Source organism: Xenopus laevis, chromosome 5S, assembly GCF_017654675.1.
Source record: "Xenopus laevis strain J_2021 chromosome 5S, Xenopus_laevis_v10.1, whole genome shotgun sequence".
NCBI lineage: Eukaryota > Metazoa > Chordata > Amphibia > Anura > Pipidae > Xenopus > Xenopus laevis.
This window is the reverse complement of record NC_054380.1, coordinates 36,787,162-36,809,820: the sequence shown is the minus strand read 5'-3', so window position 1 is coordinate 36,809,820 and position 22,659 is coordinate 36,787,162. Positions and strand designations below refer to the sequence as shown.

At 37.4% G+C, this 22,659-nt stretch overlaps 1 protein-coding gene across 5 annotated transcripts in view; it reads right to left on the bottom strand.

Moving 5' to 3' along the window:
* Positions 1-22,659, bottom strand: part of utrn.S (utrophin S homeolog) — a 446,216-nt gene that overhangs the window by 359,087 nt on the left and 64,470 nt on the right. For all 5 annotated transcript variants that reach the window (XM_041564420.1, XM_041564418.1, XM_018265201.2 and 2 more), the window contains 5 exons: positions 21,565-21,626; positions 7,468-7,560; positions 4,997-5,074; positions 3,103-3,195; positions 1,715-1,887 (listed from right to left, as the gene is read on the bottom strand). In XM_041564420.1, the coding sequence (XP_041420354.1) occupies positions 1,715-1,887; positions 3,103-3,195; positions 4,997-5,074; positions 7,468-7,560; positions 21,565-21,626 (499 nt within the window). The remainder of the gene's footprint in view (positions 1-1,714; positions 1,888-3,102; positions 3,196-4,996; positions 5,075-7,467; positions 7,561-21,564; positions 21,627-22,659) is intronic.

Here is a 22,659-nt window from a genome sequence, read left to right as displayed (position 1 = left end):
TAATTTGGCCTAGACTGCTGAAATTACAAACTGGAGAGCCGCTCTAAAAAAGCTAAAAAGCTAAATAACTAAAAAATCACAAATAACACAAATATAAACGAATTGCAAATTGTCTCAGAATATCTTGATATCGTACTAAAAATTATCGCAAAGGTGGACAACCCCCTTTAATCCTTATTGGAAGCAAAACCAGCCTATTGGGTTGTCACGATCGCCGCCCGGAGCAGTTCCAGGAGCTACGGGCAGCGTGTCATCCCCTGCCGGCGTCGCTCCCAAAATGGTGGCGCCCATGGCCGCCACGTGGGTAGCGGCACTGGCGCAATGATGTCAGCGCGTCGACGTCGGCGCAAGGACGCCAATGACGTCACTATGGCGCCAAATTCAAATATAAAAATGCTACCAAGACGCCAGAATGGCGCCCAAGTATAGGAAACATTTCCTGAGTGTAACCTGGGTTTCCTGTGAGCTGCTATTGTTGAAATCTTGTTCCTGATTGTTATCTTGACCCTTTGCCTGGACTTTGGACTTTGCTGTTATCTGCCTGCCCGTGAACTCTTGCCTGGATTCTGACTACTCCTTTGATTAACCCTTTGGACACCGCGACCTTGCTCCCTTAAGAGGGCTTCCTCCTCGATCCTGACTACCTCCCTGGAGGGAGCTCCTGGCTCCCTGACATGGGTTTATTTAATGTTTACAAGATTTTCTAGTAGTCTTAACGTATGAAGATCCAATTCCGTAATTCGGAAAGCCCCAGGTCCCAAACATTCTGGATAATAGGTCCTATACTGTACCTGGGCAGCTAATCTAATAATAATCTAAAATGCTAGCCACAGCCTGGATGGTAAAAAATAGACTATTACTTACTACAATAAATAACATTACTGTTACAGTTGTACAAATCTGAATTCTTTTGTTTGTAAATAGTGATGAGCGAATGTGTCCCATTTTGCTTCGTTAAACTGGGTGAAAATTTGCGAAACGGTTGTCTAGTGCCTTTTTTTCTTGGCACCTTGTTTCTGCTTTGGGGCTACCAATAAAAATTGGGAGGGCAAAATCACATGCATTTTTCACTGATACACACATGCCCTACATTGTTAGAGGACCTCCTATCCACTAGGCTTCCATGTTGCCAATTTCTTAAAAACGTGTCTGTGATTTTTTTTACATTACGTCTGGTTGACTGGTAATAATGGTATCTACTACGTCACGATGTTGCTGTTTAGGCAAAAAGTACCATCTATATATTACTACTAGTTTACTAACACAAGCACAGCTAATAATAAATCTGACCATCAACAGATAATACCGAGATGCTTTGTATTCCACATTACAATGAATAAACCATATAGTTATGTGTGTGTCCTTATATAGACAGTGGGATGGCTCAGATACCTTTGGTTGATGTGGAAGGATAAAATGACATATGTGTTTGTCGCACCTCTTTTTGTTCTGTTTCCAAAGCAAAACAAGCAGTGTGGGGAATTATTTTACATAGTTTTGCGAATATTTTCGCCGGTGGCGAAACACGGAAGTTTGCAGTGAATCTGCACATGGCGAAATCGCTCTTCGCTATTTCTAAATTAACTGGCACATTAACACCCTAAAAGTTGATCAAATAGGATATCTAACCCAAGAGAAGACAGGGTATCGCACTGGTTTTACATGGTTAAAATGCTATAGGTGCAATGAGCCCCATTTAAAACTAGTCACCCACTTGTGTCTGTGAAGAAGAGCATTGAAGGCCAAACCATCTGTCCAGCTTGTGGTGAAATTCAGAACGTTAACTTGATTGTAAGGCCTTGTGGACTGCCTGACCCAGCTCAGAAGAATCTTCTCACTGTTGGTCTGTTGAAGGTTGGCCATGATGGCTTTCATTACATCTTTCACCTGGAAAGTGAAAGCTGTTGTGTTAGTCAACCACTCTTGGAAAAGAAGAATAAACAACCTAAGGCAAGTGGTACGCATTCTCATCTTAAATCTTTTTCTTTGCTTTATTTTTTTTTTTTAAAACTGTACCCTTTTGCTGTTTTCAACACGTATTTGAGCTAATTCTATTCAGTCGTCCAGCAATCTGTCACGATTTCTACATGTCCAGTGTTATCCACTGCATAAATTAACAATAAATGATGATAAATGAAAATGAATGACATTCAAAATAAACAACCCTTCTTGCACTATGGTCTAAACCTGTGGGCTGCTATGTTTTTCTATATCTGTAAGAATTTGTAAACAGGTTTTAGTAACAGGGTTGCTACAGAATAAAGGTTTGTATATATGGGCTGACTACAGGCCTAGCTGGTAAAATATCTGCCAATGACCAGGCCAGCAACAAACTTATGTTTTTGCCAATAAACTGATAATTACAATTATTCCACCACCCATACTTCCAATCACCCCTCTCATCTTACCCTAGAGCCAACCCTCTTTCAAAGCTCTAAATTCACACCTCATCCTGGATGTCAAACAGACACTGCACAAGGGGCTACACATGTGTAGCGCTTCCTTTACTCACTGCATTCTTCCTTTTATACACATTTTTGTTTATGTACGTATGATGATTTTAAGAGAAAAATGTAAGACTGTCAGATAATATTTTGTTTATTTATGGAATTTCATCATAAACAAGTTAATTTACACCCATCAGTAAGAATTTCATTTCCTTCCAATTCTAGTTCTGGTCGTGTCCCCCTAAGCTAAAATACAAATGATCTTGAACATATTAGGCTCCCCAAGGCCTGCTGTTGTTCGTCGCCCCGTCCCCTCCCCTTTATTTGCACAAATTTTCAGGGGAAAGGGGATAGGTGAACGGGAAGTTTAAAAAAATTATCGTATCTCCTGCGCATTTCCAGTGTTTCTGAACCTTGTCTTTCCACAAATCCGGGCCTGATCTTGAACCATAAGCCCCATCTCGTGCACCCCTAGATATGAACCTTCATTCTGTCTCAGTAACGCAGCTATTTCACTGTGTACGTGGAGTAGGATCAAAGTGATAGAGCATTAAAATGCCATTGATTTTACTGGACATCAAACAGACATCCCAAGCTTTTCAGTGGCACTTGCTGAAGTAATAATTCTAATAATTACTTAAACTTAATTTCTTACCTGCCAGTGCAAAATGATGCTCCATATTAAACCAAGGGTCAGTTTATGGTTACCATCAACAATGTCTGTACCTCCAATGTTTACCAGTTCAACCTAAAAAAAATAACTAAAATTATTATATTGACAATATATATATATATATATATATATATATATATATATTATATATATATATATATATATATATATATATGATATATATAGATATAGATATAGATATATATATATACACACACACACTAAATGTATTAAGATTTGAGCTACAATAATCATAGGACTAACAGAACTAATGCGGATTCCACATGAAAGCACCCTGTCACTTGTATGTATGTCTGTAACTGTAAATTATTTTAAACGTTAAATAAACTAAGTAGGATTTTATTTAGGATCAGGTACAAGGTACAGGTTTATTATTACAGAGAAAATGGAAATAATTTTTAAAAATGTGAATTATTTGACTAAAATGGAGTTAGATGATGGTGTTCCCATAATTCAGTGGTTTCTGAATAACAGAGCCCATAGCTGTACTGAAAGAAACTTTGGATATCCCAGTCAGATGATTGATTCAAAATGTATTATCCCAGCGCAACCAGCCCCACTATTACTGCAACTACTATTGTTATCAATTTAGTTAGCTTTATAATTGTTGCACTATTAGATAAAGTGATATAGGCTCACACTATAAACAGTGCGATTGAGAGGATAATGCTGCTTTATGGGTATATATCTTATATATTTGTAATTTGAGATTGTGATGATTTTATCATGCAGATGTGGGTGCACAGGCAATGTTTTAAATCAGATGTGATCTATATGTCTCTGTTGAGGTATGTAGCATAGTTTTAAAGTCATAATAAACCTAGCTCATTTACCAACACTGGGCAAATTTGCACCTAGGCAGTAACCCACACCAATCAATAAATTAGCTTTGTTTAACCAGCTACAGGTAGAATGATAAATGCTAAAACTGAATTTGGCCAGTTTAGCAATGAGCTTAATGTTTCGTCAAGCTTCACCATGAAAATGACACCCATACACTGTAATGGGTGAAAAATTTGTCGTGCATCAAAAAAATTTTGTGCAATTTATCACGTGTCAAAAAAATGTTGTTACCCATAGACTTCAATGCATTTCGGCAAATTTTTGCCATTTTGCAAATTTTTCAGCGAAGCGAAATGGACCAGATCTGCCCCTTCACTAGTTATATAGCTGTTTTTAATTGATCATGCGTGCCTTGGAACCCTTTAAAGGAATAGTTCAGTGTGAAAATAAAAACTAGATAAATAGATAGGCTGTGCAGAATAAAAAATTTTTTTATAGTTAATTAGCCAAAAATTTCATGTATATAGGCTGGAGTGACTGGATGTCTAACATAATAGCCAGAACACTACTTCCTGCTTTTCAGCTCTATAACTCTGAGCTAGTCAGCGACTTGAAGGGGGCCCACATGGTACATAACTGTTCAGTAAATTTGCAATTGATCCTCAGCATTCAGCTCAGATTTAAAAGCAACAGATATGACCCATGTGGCCCCCAGGGTAACCAGTCAGTGTAAACCCGCTGAAAAGCAGGAAGTAGTGTTCTGGCTCTTATGTTACACACCCAGTAACTCCAGCCTTTTTACATTACATTTTTGGCTAACTAACTATATTACAAACATTTTTTATTTTGCACAGCCTATCTATTTACCCAGTTTTTATTTTTATACAATTCCTTTAAATAGTGTTACCCTCTCCAGCACCCAACAGTACCACCTAACCGACTACATATACCAAGTATCCTGAAGTTGCCGTTTAGAGTGGGTTATTCTATATTTGTGAGTAAACAGGTAAAATAAAGCTATGCACAATAACTGAAAAGATATTATTTGCCTAAATGAAAGAAAAAAACTTACACTGTTCTGATGTAAAATTTGCAGGACTCTGTTGACATTATTTAAGGCATGAACTCTTGTTGATCCACGTTCCTTTGGCTAAAAGGTTAAAAACAATCAAAGATGTCAAAAAGCTTTGGAGAGCAAGAGTTTCCAAAGCCCCAGATGTTTAATATGTCTCTGATGGACAGCAAGAATGTAAGATGGTTACAACAGTAAATATTACTGGAATGACAGTCGTGGTGACATTTAAATGCATGAACTGAATTCTTGATACATATGAGGGCAAAGTGGTGACCAAAGATGAAAAAGATACTGAATATCCTACTTGGATATGGACTTGGGATATGCCAGGCACTATTTTGTAGAAGGATCTACTTTGAGCTTAAATAAAGATGTAATGCAACACCAAGTATTATGTCAGTACACTGAAGGCACTTACATGTAAATGGTCTTATAATTACCCTCGTGGTGGCTGCCCGTCAACTGGACTCTGTTCCAGCCAAAATCTGCTGCGTTCCAATAGAAAGTAAATTGAAGGGAGCCGTTACAACCACGGTTGAAAATTAATGAAAAAACTTTATTACCAATTAATCATTAAGAACAAGAACAGGTATCACTCTAGAGACCTTTAACTAAACCATGCTGTGTCTAGTCACCTGACGCGTTTCATGAAATGCATGAAACGTGTCAGGTGACTAGACACAGCATGAAACGCGTCAGGTGACTAGACACAGCATGGTTTAGTTAAAGGTCTCTAGAGTGATACCTGTTCTTGTTCTTAATGATTACTTGGTAATAAAGTTTTTTCATTGATTTTCACCCGTGTTTGTACCGGCTCCCGTCAATTTACTTTCTATGTACCATAGGCTCTCCAATGAAAGTCCTATTACAGGATACAGTGTGTCCCCATCTCTGTTCCATTGAATTCACAACTGCACTAATACTACTCCAAATTTTCCAAATTGGCTACCCTCTGTGTACATGGGTCCTGAATTGCATGGGTGGGGCTTAACTGAGTATAGGCCAGATCAGTGGCATATTTCTTGTGGAATTGTATGTGATGGGGGCACCCATATTTATAAAGACCCTAAATTAATACTATGGGTTCTTTCATGAGTGGTAGGGATTAAAAAACAGTTAAGGCTTTAAAATAGGGGTTGATATTGAAGAACATTTGCTGTGTTGCCAAGCCCTCCAGTGGGGCCATGACACAAACAAATGTAAAATCTAACAACCAGTTAGCCCATTTACGCCTAATACTTACATATTAATGAAGTCACATAGATAGTGTCAGACAGCACAAAATAGTTTGGAGCTGCAATGGAATGGAATGCTTAAGCATAAAGTAATGTAGCCTCCGGATGCACAACTATTTGTATAGTATTTGACTACCTGCAGGCAAGTACATTAGGATCTAAAACCTGGCCTTTCTTCAAGGACATACTAATTCCTATTAAGGCATAAAGACAATGTTCTCTATTGAAAGTAAGGTTTCACTGTTACATGTGCTTAGTTCACAATAAAATTATTGTTGTTTAGGAATTCATTAAATGTATGCCCTAAGCTAAATAGAATGGTAATACACAAGTGTATTCATTTCCAACAAAACAAGGGACCTTGGTTATGGGGGAGTAACAAAGGTCTCCATTGACCTCTATAGATGTCATCAACCTTTTAATTTAATCTGGTCCCTGAACATGTACTATATTAAGTATAGGAACACACACACACATATATATATATATATATATATATATATATATATATATATATATATATATATATATATATATATATATATATATATATATATATATATATATATATAGAAAAAGGATTGCTGCACTCACAAAAATGTTTTATTATTAAGCCTCAACGTTTCGATCCCCCATAGGGATCTTCGTCCTGACGAAGATCCCTGTGGGGGATCGAAACGTTGAGGCTTAATAATAAAACATTTTTTGTTTTTTCACTAAAACCCTGTGAGTGCCGCAATCCTTTTTCACTGCTTATTTCCCATGCTGGCACCCAGGTATTAATTTTGTCTACGGAGTGCACCATTCCTTTGGTTTATATATATATATATATATCTATATATAGATATATATATATATATATATATAGATATATATAGCTATATATATATATATAGATATATATATATATATATATATATATATATATATATAGATATATATATATATATATATATATATATATATAGACATATATATATATAGATATATATATATATATATATATATATATAGACATATATATATATATACATATATATATATACATATATATAGATATATATATATAGATAGATAGATAGATAGATAGATAGATAGATAGATAGATAGATAGATAGATAGATAGATAGATAGATAGATAGATAGATAGATAGATAGATATATTGAAACAGTTGAATGACCCTGCTTTATTAGAATACACCCTAACCCAATCTGTGCCCAGCTTCTACTTACCAATGTTGTTCCTGTAAGTCCCTCTAGCAAGTCTAGCAGTTTCCTCCCATCTTTGAGATCTACAAACAAGTCCTTCACTGGAGCTTTGTCACACTGCATGTGAAAAACAAACAATTTTTATTCATCAAGGAAGAAATATTACTAATTGTTAAATTGTAATGTTTTGATAAGCAATAAAATCACAAAATTAAAAATGTTGTTTATGTTTCACACACTGGGAATGGGAATGCAGTGTACAAAGTACAAAAAATGGCCTGCTTTTTTTTTTTGCAGTTTGCTGCCTATTAATTAATCTCTAGCTTTTTGGAGAATGACTGGAGAAACTGAAACATCTCCCTTGTTTCATTGAATGTAGCATTGAACCATGCCAAAGAGATGCTCCTTGAAATTCAGTTTAACCAAGAGATTACCTTTCTTTCCCTGACACTATGACTGGGAGAAACCTTAGGTGACATTTAGTTAAATGAGCCACCTCGCTGGTGGATGTATAGAGGATCACCAGGCAATCACATATGAAATATGCAGATAAGAATTTCCAGTTCTACATCAAACATATAACAATTACAATGCATCTATTATCTGGAATGCTTGGGACCTGAGCTTTCTTTCTAAAATGTGGAGCACCCTGAGCTAAAAACATTTATTCAATATGGCTTTGCTACTTAGTTACATGTCTGGGATCCGTTATCCGGAAACCTCCAAATTATACATAGGCCGTCTGCCATCGACTCCATTTGAAATAACTGTTTATTGAGAGTTTTATACACAAAAAGAAAACATAAAAAGGGGGGTAAAACAGAGGGGGGAGTATGACATGGAAAGAAAGGAAAATATAGTGCTGTAGATACAAGCCACATCGGAATCTCCATTACAATAATAAATGACAATATAGGGTCACATAGCGAGACCATCAAAAAAAAAAAAAAATGCGCTGAGTTAACAGCAATGAGGCAAGTGAGAAACAGGAATTGCCAGGCTATACATTGAACATGACACTGAAAGAAGGTTATGTTAAACTCCTAGGAGAGTGATTGTTTATAGTAATCCTACTCCTTAAATGAAATCCATCTATACCACTTAGTATTATAACTGAGATGTGGATCAGTATCAAACAATGATAATTGTTCAAACTTGTGTAGTTCTTCTATCTTATGAAACCAATCTTGTAATGTGGGGGAGATAGTTTGCTTCCATTTTAATGGGATCAACATTTTAGCTGCATTCAACAGGAGAGGTTCAATAGTGGAAGTGAAATTGCGAAGTGATTTGTCCATATGAAACAACAGCACATACGCCGGATCGTCAGGAACATCAAACTGTAGGATACGGCTCATGGTTAGTCTAATAGTATTCCAAAAAGGAACGATAAGTGGACAGGACCAGAAAATATGTAACAACGTTCCCTCCCCAATTCCACATCTCCAACATCTGTCGCTCGTGTGTCTAAAGATGCGTTTGAGTCTGGAAGGAGTTAAGTACCATCTAGAGATTATCTTATAGTTAGTTTCTTGCAGTCTACAACACCTGGAGCTTTTAAATAATTTGAGCATACAGTCGGCTAAGGTCTCTTCCTGGAACTGAACACCTAGGTCTGTAGACCACCGAGCCAGGTAGGATGGAGATATGAACTGGTGAGGTTGACGCAGTAGTTTGTAAATTATAGAAATTATGTGTCTTGGAGCCGTCCCAGTGGAGCAGAGGGATCATCGACTCCATTTGATCCAAATAATCCACATTTTTAAAAAATATATTTTTCCCTGCAATAATAAGGGCTCTTACTCACTGGCGTTCTGACCTGCGCTCCCCTGCGTTCCGTTTTTTGGCGTTCAGCCGCAGGGGAGCGCAGGAATAGACGCATGTCATTATTTCAAATGGGGCTGTACTCACTCAGGCGCGTGTAGGCGCCGAACGCAGGTTGAGACGCAACATGCTGCATTTTTCCTGCGTTCGGCGCCTACACGCGCCTGAGTGAGTATAGCCCCATTTGAAATAATGACATGCGTCTATTCCTGCGCTCCCCTGCGGCTGAACGCCAAAAAACGGAACGCAGGGGAGCGCAGGTCAGAACGCCAGTGAGTAAGAGCCCTTAAACAGTACCTTTTACTTGATCCAACCTAAGACATAATTAATCCTTATTGGAAGCAAAACCAGCCCATTTGTGTTCATTTAATGTTTACATGATTTTATAGTAGGCTTAAAGGAGAAGGAAAGGCTAAAATTAAGTTAGCTTTATCAGAAAGGTCTATATAAATACACCTGTAAACCCTCAAAGTAATACTGCTCTGAGTCCTCTGTCAAAAGAAACACAGCATTTCTTTTCTTTTATTGTGTACACATGGGCTTCTGTATCAGACTTCCTGTTTTCAGCATAAACCTCCAGGGCTAGTGCTTGAGCATGCTCAGTGTGTTCCTCTCCTCCTCCCACCTCCCATCCCTGCTGTAATCTGAGCTCAGAGCTGTAAGTGAGCAGGGAGAGACTCGGGTAGGAAGTGATGTCACACCAAGCTTATATGGCAGCTTCTATCCTAAACAAACAGAGACAGTGTCTAGAGCTGTTTACTCAGGTATGGTAAAGCATTCTGCAGAATAAATATAGCGTTCTAGCTTGCACTATTGTGGCTAATCTGTTGACAATAAACTGTCTTAGAGCTTTTCCTCTCCTTTAAGATATGAAGAGCCAAATTGTGGAAAAACCTGTTATCCGGAAACCCCCAGGTCCAGAGCATTCTGGATAACAAGTCCCATATCTGTACCATCAATACAAGGCACTGTATGTTTCGTACCGAGAAAAGGCAAACCAAAGATGAAAAATGATTTGCCAAAACAGGCTACTATTTAAAATGGCATATTGACATATTTTAGAGCTTTCTATATATTACCAAAATAGAAGACAATAAAAGATAATTGGTAATTTGCTAAAAAAATGTCGAATGCTACAACATGCAGCGAAATAAATACAGTTGTACTTCAGCAAATGAAGGTCCCTTTTGGCAATAGCGTTACAAAGATTACAAAGAGAGCAGAATGAATCAATTGGCTTGGTTATATAAATAACAAACATTATAAAATAGATTGCTACGGGATGCATGACTCCTGAAGAATGAAGATGAAGTGAGCTGTACAGTACCAGGTGCCCGATCAAACAATTCGAATATTATGGCGTATCGGGCAAACAGCTGTGATATGTAAGGGACAGCAAGACTCAATATGAAGAAACAATTGGCCATTAGCACTTTGCATTCCTTTTATAGAGTACAAGGAAATACTTTCCACTCATCTTTTTCCCATGTGTTTTTTTTTTACCAGAAATAAATGATCCAAATGATGTGCTGGGTTTCCTTGGTCAGCCTTGTATTCAGATTCCTGCTCCCATTGCTATCTATTCCTTATATAGCTCAGGCTGTATGTGCAGCTCTGCAAGCATTAAGTCTAGTTTTATTTTCAGCTTTCTATGACGATTACATTAGAACTCTATGAATATCCTGCATTGAATTTGGGCACACCGGAGGACCATAAACTGGATATTATGAATTACTTAACTGAATTGTCAGTAGCTGACCTTATACCACACTAGCCTGGTGACTAATCTCCCCAAATCTGCCAGACCCTTAAAGTGGTGGTTCACCTTCTGACCCGTTCTAAAAAACAAATGCTCTATAAGGGTCTGCCCTTAAGATCCACTAGAAAGTCACCCCAAGTTCAAAAGTAAGCAAAGGTTACATATATTAATTTACAATTTAGCTTCAAAGAGACACAGACTTTGCTTTATATCTATAGAAATAAGTCAAATCAACTGGACTTGCTGTGTTTTTTCCTTGAAGACATTTCACCAGTCATCCAACTGACTTTCTCAATTCAGAATAACTATGATGACTATGAATGTATGAACACATTCAATGCTGTTTTGGCACCTCTCCCTGGAAGGTTTAATAACACATCAAAGCTCCAATCTTGCTTATACAATCAACACCTAATTTAATGACATCATTATGGATTATGATAAACAGATTATGCCGATTGGAGCAACATTCCAGAGGATATATATTCTCGAATGAAGATTTACAAGTCATTCTGAATTGAGAAAGCCAGTTGGATGACTGGTGAAACGTCTTCATGAATGAGAATCTTCACAAACACTTGTTTTATATAAATGTGAATTTGTGAACAGCTTTTGAAAAAAAAATGTTTTCAGACAGATAACAACAAATATATATACATATGGAAACTAGATAAACTAAATATATAAAGAAAAAGCTTCATTTTTATGGGGATATTTTGGCCATTAAAAACAACCATTGGTTACCATAGGTTACTTTTCAAGGTCTAGACGGAACACACTGATTATTGTGCCCTAGCAGTGTCGGACTGGCCCGGCGGGACACCGGGAAAAAACCCGGTGGGCCCCGACCCTCGAGGGCCCCCGGCGGGCCAGACCCCCTCTAATAGTATAAAAATGTTGAAAAAGCTTCCAGCGATGCGCATCCTTGCACATCGCCGCTTGCGCACCGAGAAGCGCCGCTCGCGCATGCGCATGGCGGCGTTCGAGCGGCGCAGAAGGGGGGCGGGGGGCCCTGGACCAGCAGTCCCAGTGGGCCCTGGGCCCCCCAGTCCGACCCTGTGCCCTAGTGTTGTCCAACATTATCCAAACAATTTGGCCCATGTGCCAAATGACTGGCTGAATTCAGTTTAGCCACCTACATGAATAAGTATACTGTTTATGACAGTAACGTAACCAGGCCCGGACTGGCAATCTGTGGCTTCTGAAATGCCAGGGTCTATTTTGAATTTCAGTCCAGACCTGAACACCCCGCCTGATTCTGGCCAATACAAATTTTTTTAAAAAAAATCTGTAAAATATGTAACTATTCACCACTGCCAGTGTGGTTTGGCCAGAACTAAAAATGCAGCAGATTTTAAAGTTCTGAAATATGCCCCCAAGGTCCCGTTCCTAAACATCAACAGAACATTTTAGGTGACTAGCGGGCGGTTATTAATTATAACTTGGTTGTCATAAGTCTTGGAGATAGTACAAAAGTAATTCTTGCCTTTACATGCTTGAATATTATACCTTAAGTATTAATTCCAGTATGTAATAACGTTTTTGAAGCTTGCAATAAGCCAACTTTGCCAAGCTTTGTAATTACAACTCTTTGCTAACCGCCCAACTTTAATACTGGTTCACTTAAAAGCTACAGTTTACAGTCTTTTCTTAGTAAAAAGACAGTAAAAAAAAAAACTCGGAATTTGCAGAGCAGTGAGCTCTTCACATATAATGGCACTAGAGGCAAGATGAATGCAAAAAATGCAATTTTCTTTCCTGTGGATGGCAAAACATGTAAACAGAACTAGGAAAAACTAATGAGCACTAGTATGGGATCTGGAAACTCCTTATTTAGAAAGTTCTAAAATACACCATAGCCCTTTTTCATAATGTCCTATTTAAATATGCAATTAAAATGTGTTTCGGGATTTGGTTCGCCCTGTAATAATTAGACACTGCCTTGTAGTTCATTATAAGTAAGCTTAAATAAATCCAAAATTATGGCAAAATTATTCTTGGTTTTAAATATGTTTTAAAATAAATTGTTTGTTTTAATTGTTAGTTTTAAAGGAATAGTTCAGTATAAAAATAAAAACTGGGTAAATAGATAGGCTTTGCAAAATAAAAAATGTTTCTAATATAGTTAGTTCGCCAAAAATGTAATGTATAAAGGCTGGAGTGACTGGATGTCTAACATAATAGCCAGAACACTACTTCCTGCTTTTCAGCTCTCTTGGTTTCCACTGATTGGTTACCAGGCAGTAACCAATAAGTGACTTGAGGGGGGCCACATGGTTCATAACTGTTGCTTTTGAATCTGAGCTAAATGCTAAGGATCAATTGCACAAACTCACTGAACAGTTATGTCCAATGTGGCCCCCTTAAAGTTGCTGACTAACTCAGAGTTAAAGAGCTGAAAAGCAGGAAGTAGTGTTCTGTTCTGTTAGACATTCATTCACTCCAGCCTTTATAGATCACATTTTTGGCTAACTATATTAGAAACATTTTTTATTTTGAACAGTCTATCTATTTAACCAGTTTTAGTTTTACACTGAACTATTGCTTTAAGACATAAAGATCAAAATTATAGAAAAATCCTGTTAAAGGGGTGGTCCTTTACATTAACTGTAACATAACTAACGGGGGAGCGGGGGGATGCAATTGCAACCAGCAACAAATGCGGTAAGGAAAACACGCGTCTAAAGGGGTGGGGGTGCCTAGATGCACATCCTGTACCTGGATCCAGAAAAACTAGTTATGTTACCGATAGAATGTTATAGAATGGCCAGCTGCAAGCAACTTTTCAGTTGCTCTTCATTATTTATTTTCTATAGTTTTATAATTATTTGCTTTCTTCGTCTGACTCTTTCCAGCTTTCAAATGGGGGCCACTGACCCCAACTAAAAACAAACACGCTGTAAGGCCAATGGCTACTTTTTATTACTCATCTTTCTTTTCAGGTCCTCTCCTATTCTAGTCTCTCTCCAGTCAAATCACAGCATGGTTGCTAGGGTAATTTGGACCTTAGCAATCAGATTGCTGAAACGGCAAACTGAAGAGCTGCAGAATAAAAAGTGAAATAATTCAAAAACCACAACAAAAATTAAAATCGTTTGTAAATTGTCTCAGAATGTCACTCTCTACATCAAGTTAATGCGAAGGTGAACAACCCCTTTAATAGAAAACTCCAGGTCCCCTGCTATCCAAAGATGGACTTGATAGGGTTAAACACTATGTTAAACTGCTGTGTTAGTGGTGGAAAATAGCACTGGAAGTTGCTGGTCCAAGAACTTGGAAAGGAGTCTTCAATTTTAAACATAACTATTCAAAATATAACATTTTGGGCCAGATTCAATTCATTGAGCTCACGGTTCGTCAAGTGAAACCTCAAGGGCGAGATTCAATTTGAGAAGAAAATAACTTTTCTCCAAATTCAGGTTCCAGTTTTATCCCATAGACTTCAATAGAGTTGTCACATGATAAACAGTGAGATTAGTTTTTCTGAATTGAATTGCATCTCAAATTGAATCTCGTCCAAGACTTTTCATATGGTAAACCTTTTTCTCACTGAATTGAATCTGGCCCAAAATGTTATATTTTGAATAGCTATGTGTAAAATTGAAGACCCCCTTTCCAAGTTATTGGAATAATAAACATATTTTCACCTCAGGTTAAAGTTTTAATTGAAGGTAGCGTCTGGGCCAGTGGGACACCAGGAGAAAACCAAAGTTTGAACACATGGGGGTTTTAGGGTTCAGGTTTTATGTATTATGACAGTTTAATAAAAGTGAATTGCCTTTAAGCTGAAAGTCACAGTTACCCCAAGGGGCCTGCTTATCTTAAATACTAACAATTGTTTCTTTGCTTATACTAAATTGTTACAAATGTGTCTAAGTGCACCTGCCATTCTGGGCTCTCTGCCAAAAGCATCAGTTTTAGAAACGGTATATCTTTTTCTGGCTGTTCAGTGCAGATCAAAGAGAAAGTTGGGACATTTCAGTAACAATACGGGACTGTAACAATCTGCACTCTCCCGTGAAAACAGAGACAGTTGGGCGGTATGTGTAAGTAAATATAATATAATCGGCTTAGATGCTCAACTCATTTTTCATTTCAAGACGGAAACCGGCTCAACATAATTAGGAAACATACAGCTTTAACTAAACTAAAACCAGTTTTAAACATGAAAAAGAATGAACTGGCCCCTGAAAGATCTACAAAAGTCCGGAAGAAGAACAATTGTCCAAACACAATGGCATGCAAATGCTATAAAAACTTTGATTGATTTATGAAGGGATTTTGCGGAGAATTAATAATACATGACATTAAAACTCACTTCTGCCTCGATTTAAGTGCATCAAATAAAGGGCTTTGAAAAGCTATATGGTGTGGGAAGAGAGCACACTACAAGTCTGATACAATGAGCAATTACATTATTAAATAAACAAGCACTTTGCAGTTTTCTCTGCCACATTCCTTTCCTGTAAACCTGAGTTAGACAAACCTTATCATATTCCACAACGAGGATTATGATGCTCAGTTTTATTTGTTTTTAATTCTCCCTAATGATAGTTACACTGGTTTAGGCTGGTAAATGATCATACATCATCATAACAGTGAAAAGATGTAATTTTATGCTAATTTCAGCAAACATCAGCATCCTATTATTAGACAAATTAAGCAGCACTAAATACCCACAGGTAAAGAAAATCTGCTCTAACTTTGTTTTCACAGCTTAATTCTACCATTACAGGGCCCCAGACTACTCAGCTGGTCTCCCAGTTAGGAACATTTTATCAGGAGCCGACTAAGCCGCCAGTATGTTTTGAATGTGGGAGGAGATGGAAGTGCCCAGAAGAAACCTACACAAGCAAGGATGAACATTCAGATATAATGCAGGTTGAAATCAAAGCTAGGACCCCAGTGCTACAAGACAGTAAAGCTAAGCACTGCAGTTATAGTTTATATATAGGAATTTACCAGGCCGGACTGGCAATCTGTGGGTTCTGGCAAATGCCAGAGGGGCTGCTGTAAGTTGCCATAGGCAGTCATTATTTATTGGGCTAGTGTGGGCTGTTTGGGCTGCTGTGTGACCTGTTTGGGCCTCTGTGTACCTGAAATGCCAGGGCCTATATTGAATCTCAGTCCAGACCTTTTCAATTTACTTATACAATACAACAGTTGACAGATACTAAACCCACAGTGCAGGGCAGCTTGCAGCATGAGAAAAGCTACAAAGGCTCTCAAAACCTGTAATCTGCAGTCTCCAGCACGCAAACCTTAAAATGAAACCCTTTTTTTTACATCTATCATAACATTGTCTTTGCATGCTATTTATAAATTTGCCATAAAAGTGTTTGCCTGATGCTTTTAAGTTACCTATCTGATTCCCTGTGCCATATCTGTGCAGGGGTTGTTCATCTTCCAAACACTTTTTTTCAGATCAGTTGTATTTAGATTGTTCCCCAGAATTAAAGACTTTTTCCAAATACTTTCCATTATTTATTTTGTGCTATTTTTCCAAAATCTAAGTTTAAAGTTGAATGTTCCTGTCTCTAGTGTTTCAGTCTGGCAGCTCAGTAATTCAGGTGCAGATTCTAAACTGTTACAATTTTGCAACATTTAGTGGATACATTTCTCAGCAGCATCTCTGGAGTATTAGCAACTATTGTATCAATTCTAACAGCTGCCTGTAATGAAACCCAGAGATTCTGCTCAGCAGGGACAAAGATAAGAAATGTATAAACTAAATGTATCCATTTAGAGCAGTTTACAGGGTCGGCGACCCCCCCCAGAACTGCTTCAGAAGGTGAAAAATGACACTTCACACTTAGATATTAGAAAACAATATTAGAAAAACGGTGACACAAAGAAATAGGAAAGGCATTGGAAAAAGTGTTATTTCTGGTGATCTATCTGAAAACAACTAGTTGTTTGAAGGTGAACTACCCCTTTAAGAGGGACAGTCAAGTAACAATTACATACAAAGCAGTGCAAACAATCAGCATGACCTATAGGTAACTTTTAGAGGTACATTTATCAAAGGTCGAATTTAGAATTCATATGAATTTTTTTTTAACTCTAATAGATTCGAATATAGTCGAAATTTGACGGGGGTATTTAATAAAAAAAGTGAATATCTAAAAAGCAAACAAATATAACTGACCTGAAAACTTGAATCGAAATAGACAAAACTGAAATAGAGCTTTTTCTCCGAAAAAAACCTCAAATGTAAGGAAGGTTAGTGACATCTTCAAATTGGTCACTGGACCTCTACCCTTGACTTATACATGAACTCGGTAGGTTTTAGGTGGTGAATAGTCAAATTTTTCAAATTTTTTACAGGGGCATGGTTTGATAAATCTCAAAATTCGAATTCAAATTAAAATTCGAATCAAGTTTGGATTATTCACAATTCAAATTTGAGATTTTTGACCATAAAAAGGGTCGAATTTTTAATTTGACCATTAATAAATCTGCCCCTTATTGTACATGAATATTTTGAAGTGTAGATTTTTTCGTGTCAGTATCACTTTACATAAAAAAATTATATAGTTTCACTTCATAGTGTTATACTTCCCAATAGACAGTGTTTCGTGTGACAGTCCCACATGGGGGGGCTTTGTGGGAAAGTTGGCAGGTTATGGTGGATCAAGAGAATGCCCAGGCATAACTGAGTGTAGTCTAAATTTTATCTCATTTTAGCATTTAAATGTTGTATGTATGTATGTGTGTGTGCATGCAGTTGATAGCATTTGTAATTTTAATCATATAAAGGGCTGGAATAAAGCCCGAAATGTTGCCTTTGGCACTCAAGTAAACATTTTTTTCACTTTCTACCAATATCACCAGAGCGCTGCTGCTTTTATTGATTTGTACGTGTGCATGCAGTATTACGGGGCCATTAAATCATAGATTATACCATGAAAAATCTAAAAGGCCAAGTGCCTTGGTCCTTATTGCTGAGTTACAGTGTCTAGGGCAGCACCAGACCTAAACATAGCCCTGAATGCAGGTACAAATACCTTTATATACATAATACTCTGCTGGCACAAATTAAACTTTTTTTTATTTTTTGCATTTTATTATATGCAAATATCACACAGAGACAAGGGACAGCTCATACAAGCAAATATATAAGGCTTCCTGAGCAGAATAAGTGAGCATTCAAAGAAAGATTAAGTGACTGCAAACCCTGATTATAAATATAGTGTATTTCCCTTTTAAATACCTTACCTAATCCACTTATCTTATGAGTACCACATTAATGCCTACACTGAAAGCAGCTGGACGATGCAGATCCACTTAAAGGTTGTCTCCCATCCAGCTGGCTGTAACTGGGGAGTAAATACAGGATGTTTTGCAATGTTTATGCAAACCTGGCTCTTGAACAAAAATGTTCTCTGTGCTCGCGGAGCCTTACTATTTCAACAAAAGGCACAGGAGGGAAAGAGGAGGCATAAGCAGGTTTTGCTACAGTTTCTGCCCTGTTTGTTCTGAAACCTAAAGCCTCAGGCAAAATGTAAAAAAAGGAAATGAATTCCACTGCAAATGTTCATTTATGATCAGGCAGGAGCCGCTATTCAGACAGCAGCACCTGCTAAGGTCCATTTCAGCCAGTTAGGCCCCTGAAGCTCTAAGATTAGCAGCAGTTATATAAGTCAGTGGGCAGAAACAAGGTTAAAGGACAAGGTAACCACCACCAAGCTACACTTTTTTCTCCCGATTCCAGTTGTTCCAATTTTCTGAAGGGAAAGTGATCTCCTTTAAAGTAAAAGTAACACCAACAAATGAAATTGTTTTTAAATATAGTAGGTGGTTATATAAGTAGTTAACATATGATGCATTGTTGCCCTGCACTGGTAAAACTGACGTGTTTGCTTCAGAAACTCTACTATATTTTATATAAACAAGATGCTCTGTAGCCATGGGGGCAGACATTCCGTTTGAAAAAAGGAGAAAAGGCACAGATTACATAGTAGATAACAGAAGTTACATTTGTATTCTACAGAGCTTATCTGTTATCTGCTAAGTAAACCTAAACTTTTTCAGCTTTGAATGGCTGCCCCCATTGCTACACAGCAGCTTATTTATATACACTATAGTTGTCTTTCTGAAGCAAAAACTATTTTTTTTTTTACCAGTGCAGGGCAACAGTATACCTCTCAACTGTCCCGTTTGAGCGGGACAGTCCCGCTTTTGACAGCTCAACCCGCTGTCACTGATTTGTACTGATAAGTTCTGGGTTTCTCTTTGATCTGCTGCACTGAACAGCCAGAAACAGATACAAAGTTTCTGGCTTAATTGTGTCTTGGCAGACAGCCCAGAATAGATGCTTGACATACTTTTGTGACAGTTTGACAAGATAAGAACTCACAGCTTAAAGGGCAATTCACCTTCATTTGCAAAATTGTAATAACATATAAAAACCACAGAAATCTGTTCAAACTTTCATAACCTGCCAAATTATGTAAAATAAACATGGTAATTAGGGGGAGTGGTCACAAAAATGGGCGTGGCCAAATCTTCTTGTCCCTCTTTCTGTTTCCTAAATGTTAGGAGGTTATGGGCAACAGTACATTATAAATGAATTACTTTGAAAAAAAATCATTTTCTGGTGTTAATCTGCATGGTATAGCACTGTGCTGGCCATTAGAGTCTGTACTGTGCATGATTCGGAGTATTAGGAGTGCCTGCAATGATTGTGAAGTAGGGTACTGCAGACATATTTTCAAAAGAGGACCATAGTCTTACATAAAGGTTATAAACTAGGGCCAAGGGATGAAGGTTTGCCCATAAACAGGATTGTTTAATGGTGGCGTTTTTTTTATGTTAAACATTCTGTTGAAAGCTTGGTATATTACACACAATAGCTGCAGTATTAATTGTCTCTTTTCCTCAAATTTCCAATTTCATAGTGTATATTATACAGGTGTATGTTTTATACAGTTCCCCTGATAAGCCTCCTTACAAATGGTTTCATGTTAATGGTTGCAGCTGTATAATTACATTTTTGAATGAGAAGGAAAGTCTTTTTCCACTTGGTGTGATTGTTTTGACTTACCTGAAACCCCCTGGCCGGTGCTCCTATCAGCAGAAAACTGCACTGACACAGGGTTATACCAGTGAGCACCACGGATTGATCCTCTTCCAGCTTCTTTCTTCAAATTTCATGGGGCAGACACATGTCCAATAGAAGAAATAGCCGTCTTTTTAGTTAAAGTTTGGCTTCTCGCTCTACTGCGCATGCTCAGCCGAGAGAAGAAGGAAGATGCCGGAAGAGGATCGATCCGTGGTGCTCACTGGTATAACCCCGGACCGGTGCAGTTTTCTGCAGATAGGAGCACCAGCCCAGGGTTTCAGGTAAGTCAATACCATCACTTGGGGGTGCCTAACATTTGGCACCCCCAAGTGGAAGAATACTTTCCTTCTCCTTTAAAGGCAAATGTGTATTCACAACCATGTTTTATTTATCAAAACAAGTGACATTTTCTCAATCATGCAGTTTAAAGAAAGCAATGAAAACATCAGTGTCATAAAAAATGAACAGAGATTAATCACAGCAAAATAGCATCATTTTGATGAATCCATTCATAAGTCAAAACTGCACGATCATTGCAATGTAGATTAGTCTCAATTAGATGTGACTATGCAATTTTTCATACATTCCCCCAAGCCTCAAAGCTGCATATCCTGTAAGTAATGGACTGGAAGGAATGTAATACGCACAGATCATTCATTCCATGCCTGCACAGAATCTTAGAATTAAAGAGCATTTGCCCATGAAGTTCAGCATTTCAAACTGTGTTTAAAGGGTTTAAGCATCTATACAGATTTTTTTTAACTATAGAAAAGACAGAAAAAAAAAAAATGGTGGTGTGGCATCGCCCAACAAAGTTGTCCCTTATACAGAAACCTTTGAATTCTGGGATGGCCATCTCCCAGAGAGCCAATTTTAATCAATTTATAAATATGATTGCCTTTTCTCTGCAATAAAAATAGCTTTTAATGCTTTATTTTATTTTTTTTTTCAAAATTTAAGTCTTAAGTTTAGGGGTTATCAAAATCTGAAAATATCTCAGAATTTTCTGAAAACTACTCCAACCAAATCCGCCCCAATTTTTTCCCCTTATTTATCAATACATTTTCCCTAAAAATTATTGTTTGGGAAAAAACTCTGAATTCAAACTTTGACTTTTTTGGATTTGACGCCCAAAATACCAAAAAATCCCCAAAATATGCAGCATAACTTAGGCAGGCATATTTTCAAAACAGGACCATAGTCTAACATGAAGATTAGGTTTGCCCAGAAACCACAAAATCTTCAGATTATTGCACGAAACCCAGAGCAGATCAGGATATTTTAGGGACTTCTCCCATTGACTTCTGATTTGGGGTACTTATTCAGACTTTTAACACCCTCAAGTTTTAAAAAATTGCAGTAGCTTGTGAGCAACATGTTGCTCTCCAACCCCTTGGATGTTGCTCCCAGTGGCCTCAAATCAGGAGCTTATTTTTGAATTCCAGGCTTGGAGGCAAGTTTTTTTTCCTCTTACCTTTGAAAAGCGAGCATTTATCCATTTGGTAAAGGTTTTTTTCTGTACATCATTATGCTCATCTGAAAAACAGCAGGTTAAAATCTGGTTAGTTTCTTTTGCTTCAGAACCCCACAATGTTCTGTTGGTTTAATAATGATAACAAAAACATTCAGACAGTACAGTAAAGTGAAAGACATACATTGTGCATGACAAAACATGATGCAGCCCACACAAAATAAAGGTTACAATCATTCCACAATAGCATACTGCAATCCTTCCTTAAATATTGCAGCTGTTGGAAAATGAGATCTGGGAATGTATGTCAAGCTATACATGTCACTTGTATTGTTCACCTTCACTGGTCAATGCAGTATCTAGCAACTGGTATACATACACGAAAGAGCACATGCTATATGTAACAGTTGAATTTATTAATTTACCCAGTAGAAGGATTATTTAAACAGACCAAGAGATCAAAACACTATTTAAGAAATGTTTGCTGTTTATTTTTTTGCAAACATATTTCTTATTATGTATGTCTTTTGCATGTTCCTAATTGTTGGAGGCATGTTTACATTCAGTTCACTGAAAAACCTGTCCAGGATTTTCAGCCTAGGTCTGTGCAGCTGCTGGTGAACTACAGTTGTCATGCTACTGTGAGTTACAGGACTACAAATTCCTAGTAGGGGGTTAAGGGTTCCTGCTTTATAGTCTTTCCCAAAGTGGCACTTGCGCCATCTATGGAAAATAAAGCCTGTACAGATCAATACTTAAAGCTTTTCAACATTAGGTAAAAGGGTAAAATTCTTTAAATTCCTAATGAACAGGTTTGCTTAGAGAACAGAATGGGAAATGCCTCATGACTGTTAAAGAAATGTGTAAAATGTAGGTGCTTTATCAACTATGAATAGAAAAATAAATCAAGTTGTTGCATGTGAATATTGCAAAGACTCATATAACACTGCTCAAATGCATTTACTTTTAGAAATGCCAGTTTATACGTTGCGGGAGAATCATGGTTTTATTTGCCTTACACATATTATTAAGGGTTGAAGTGAAAATTCAAATTCTAATTTCAAATTCTTTTTTTTTGCTCAAAACGCTCAGTCGAGT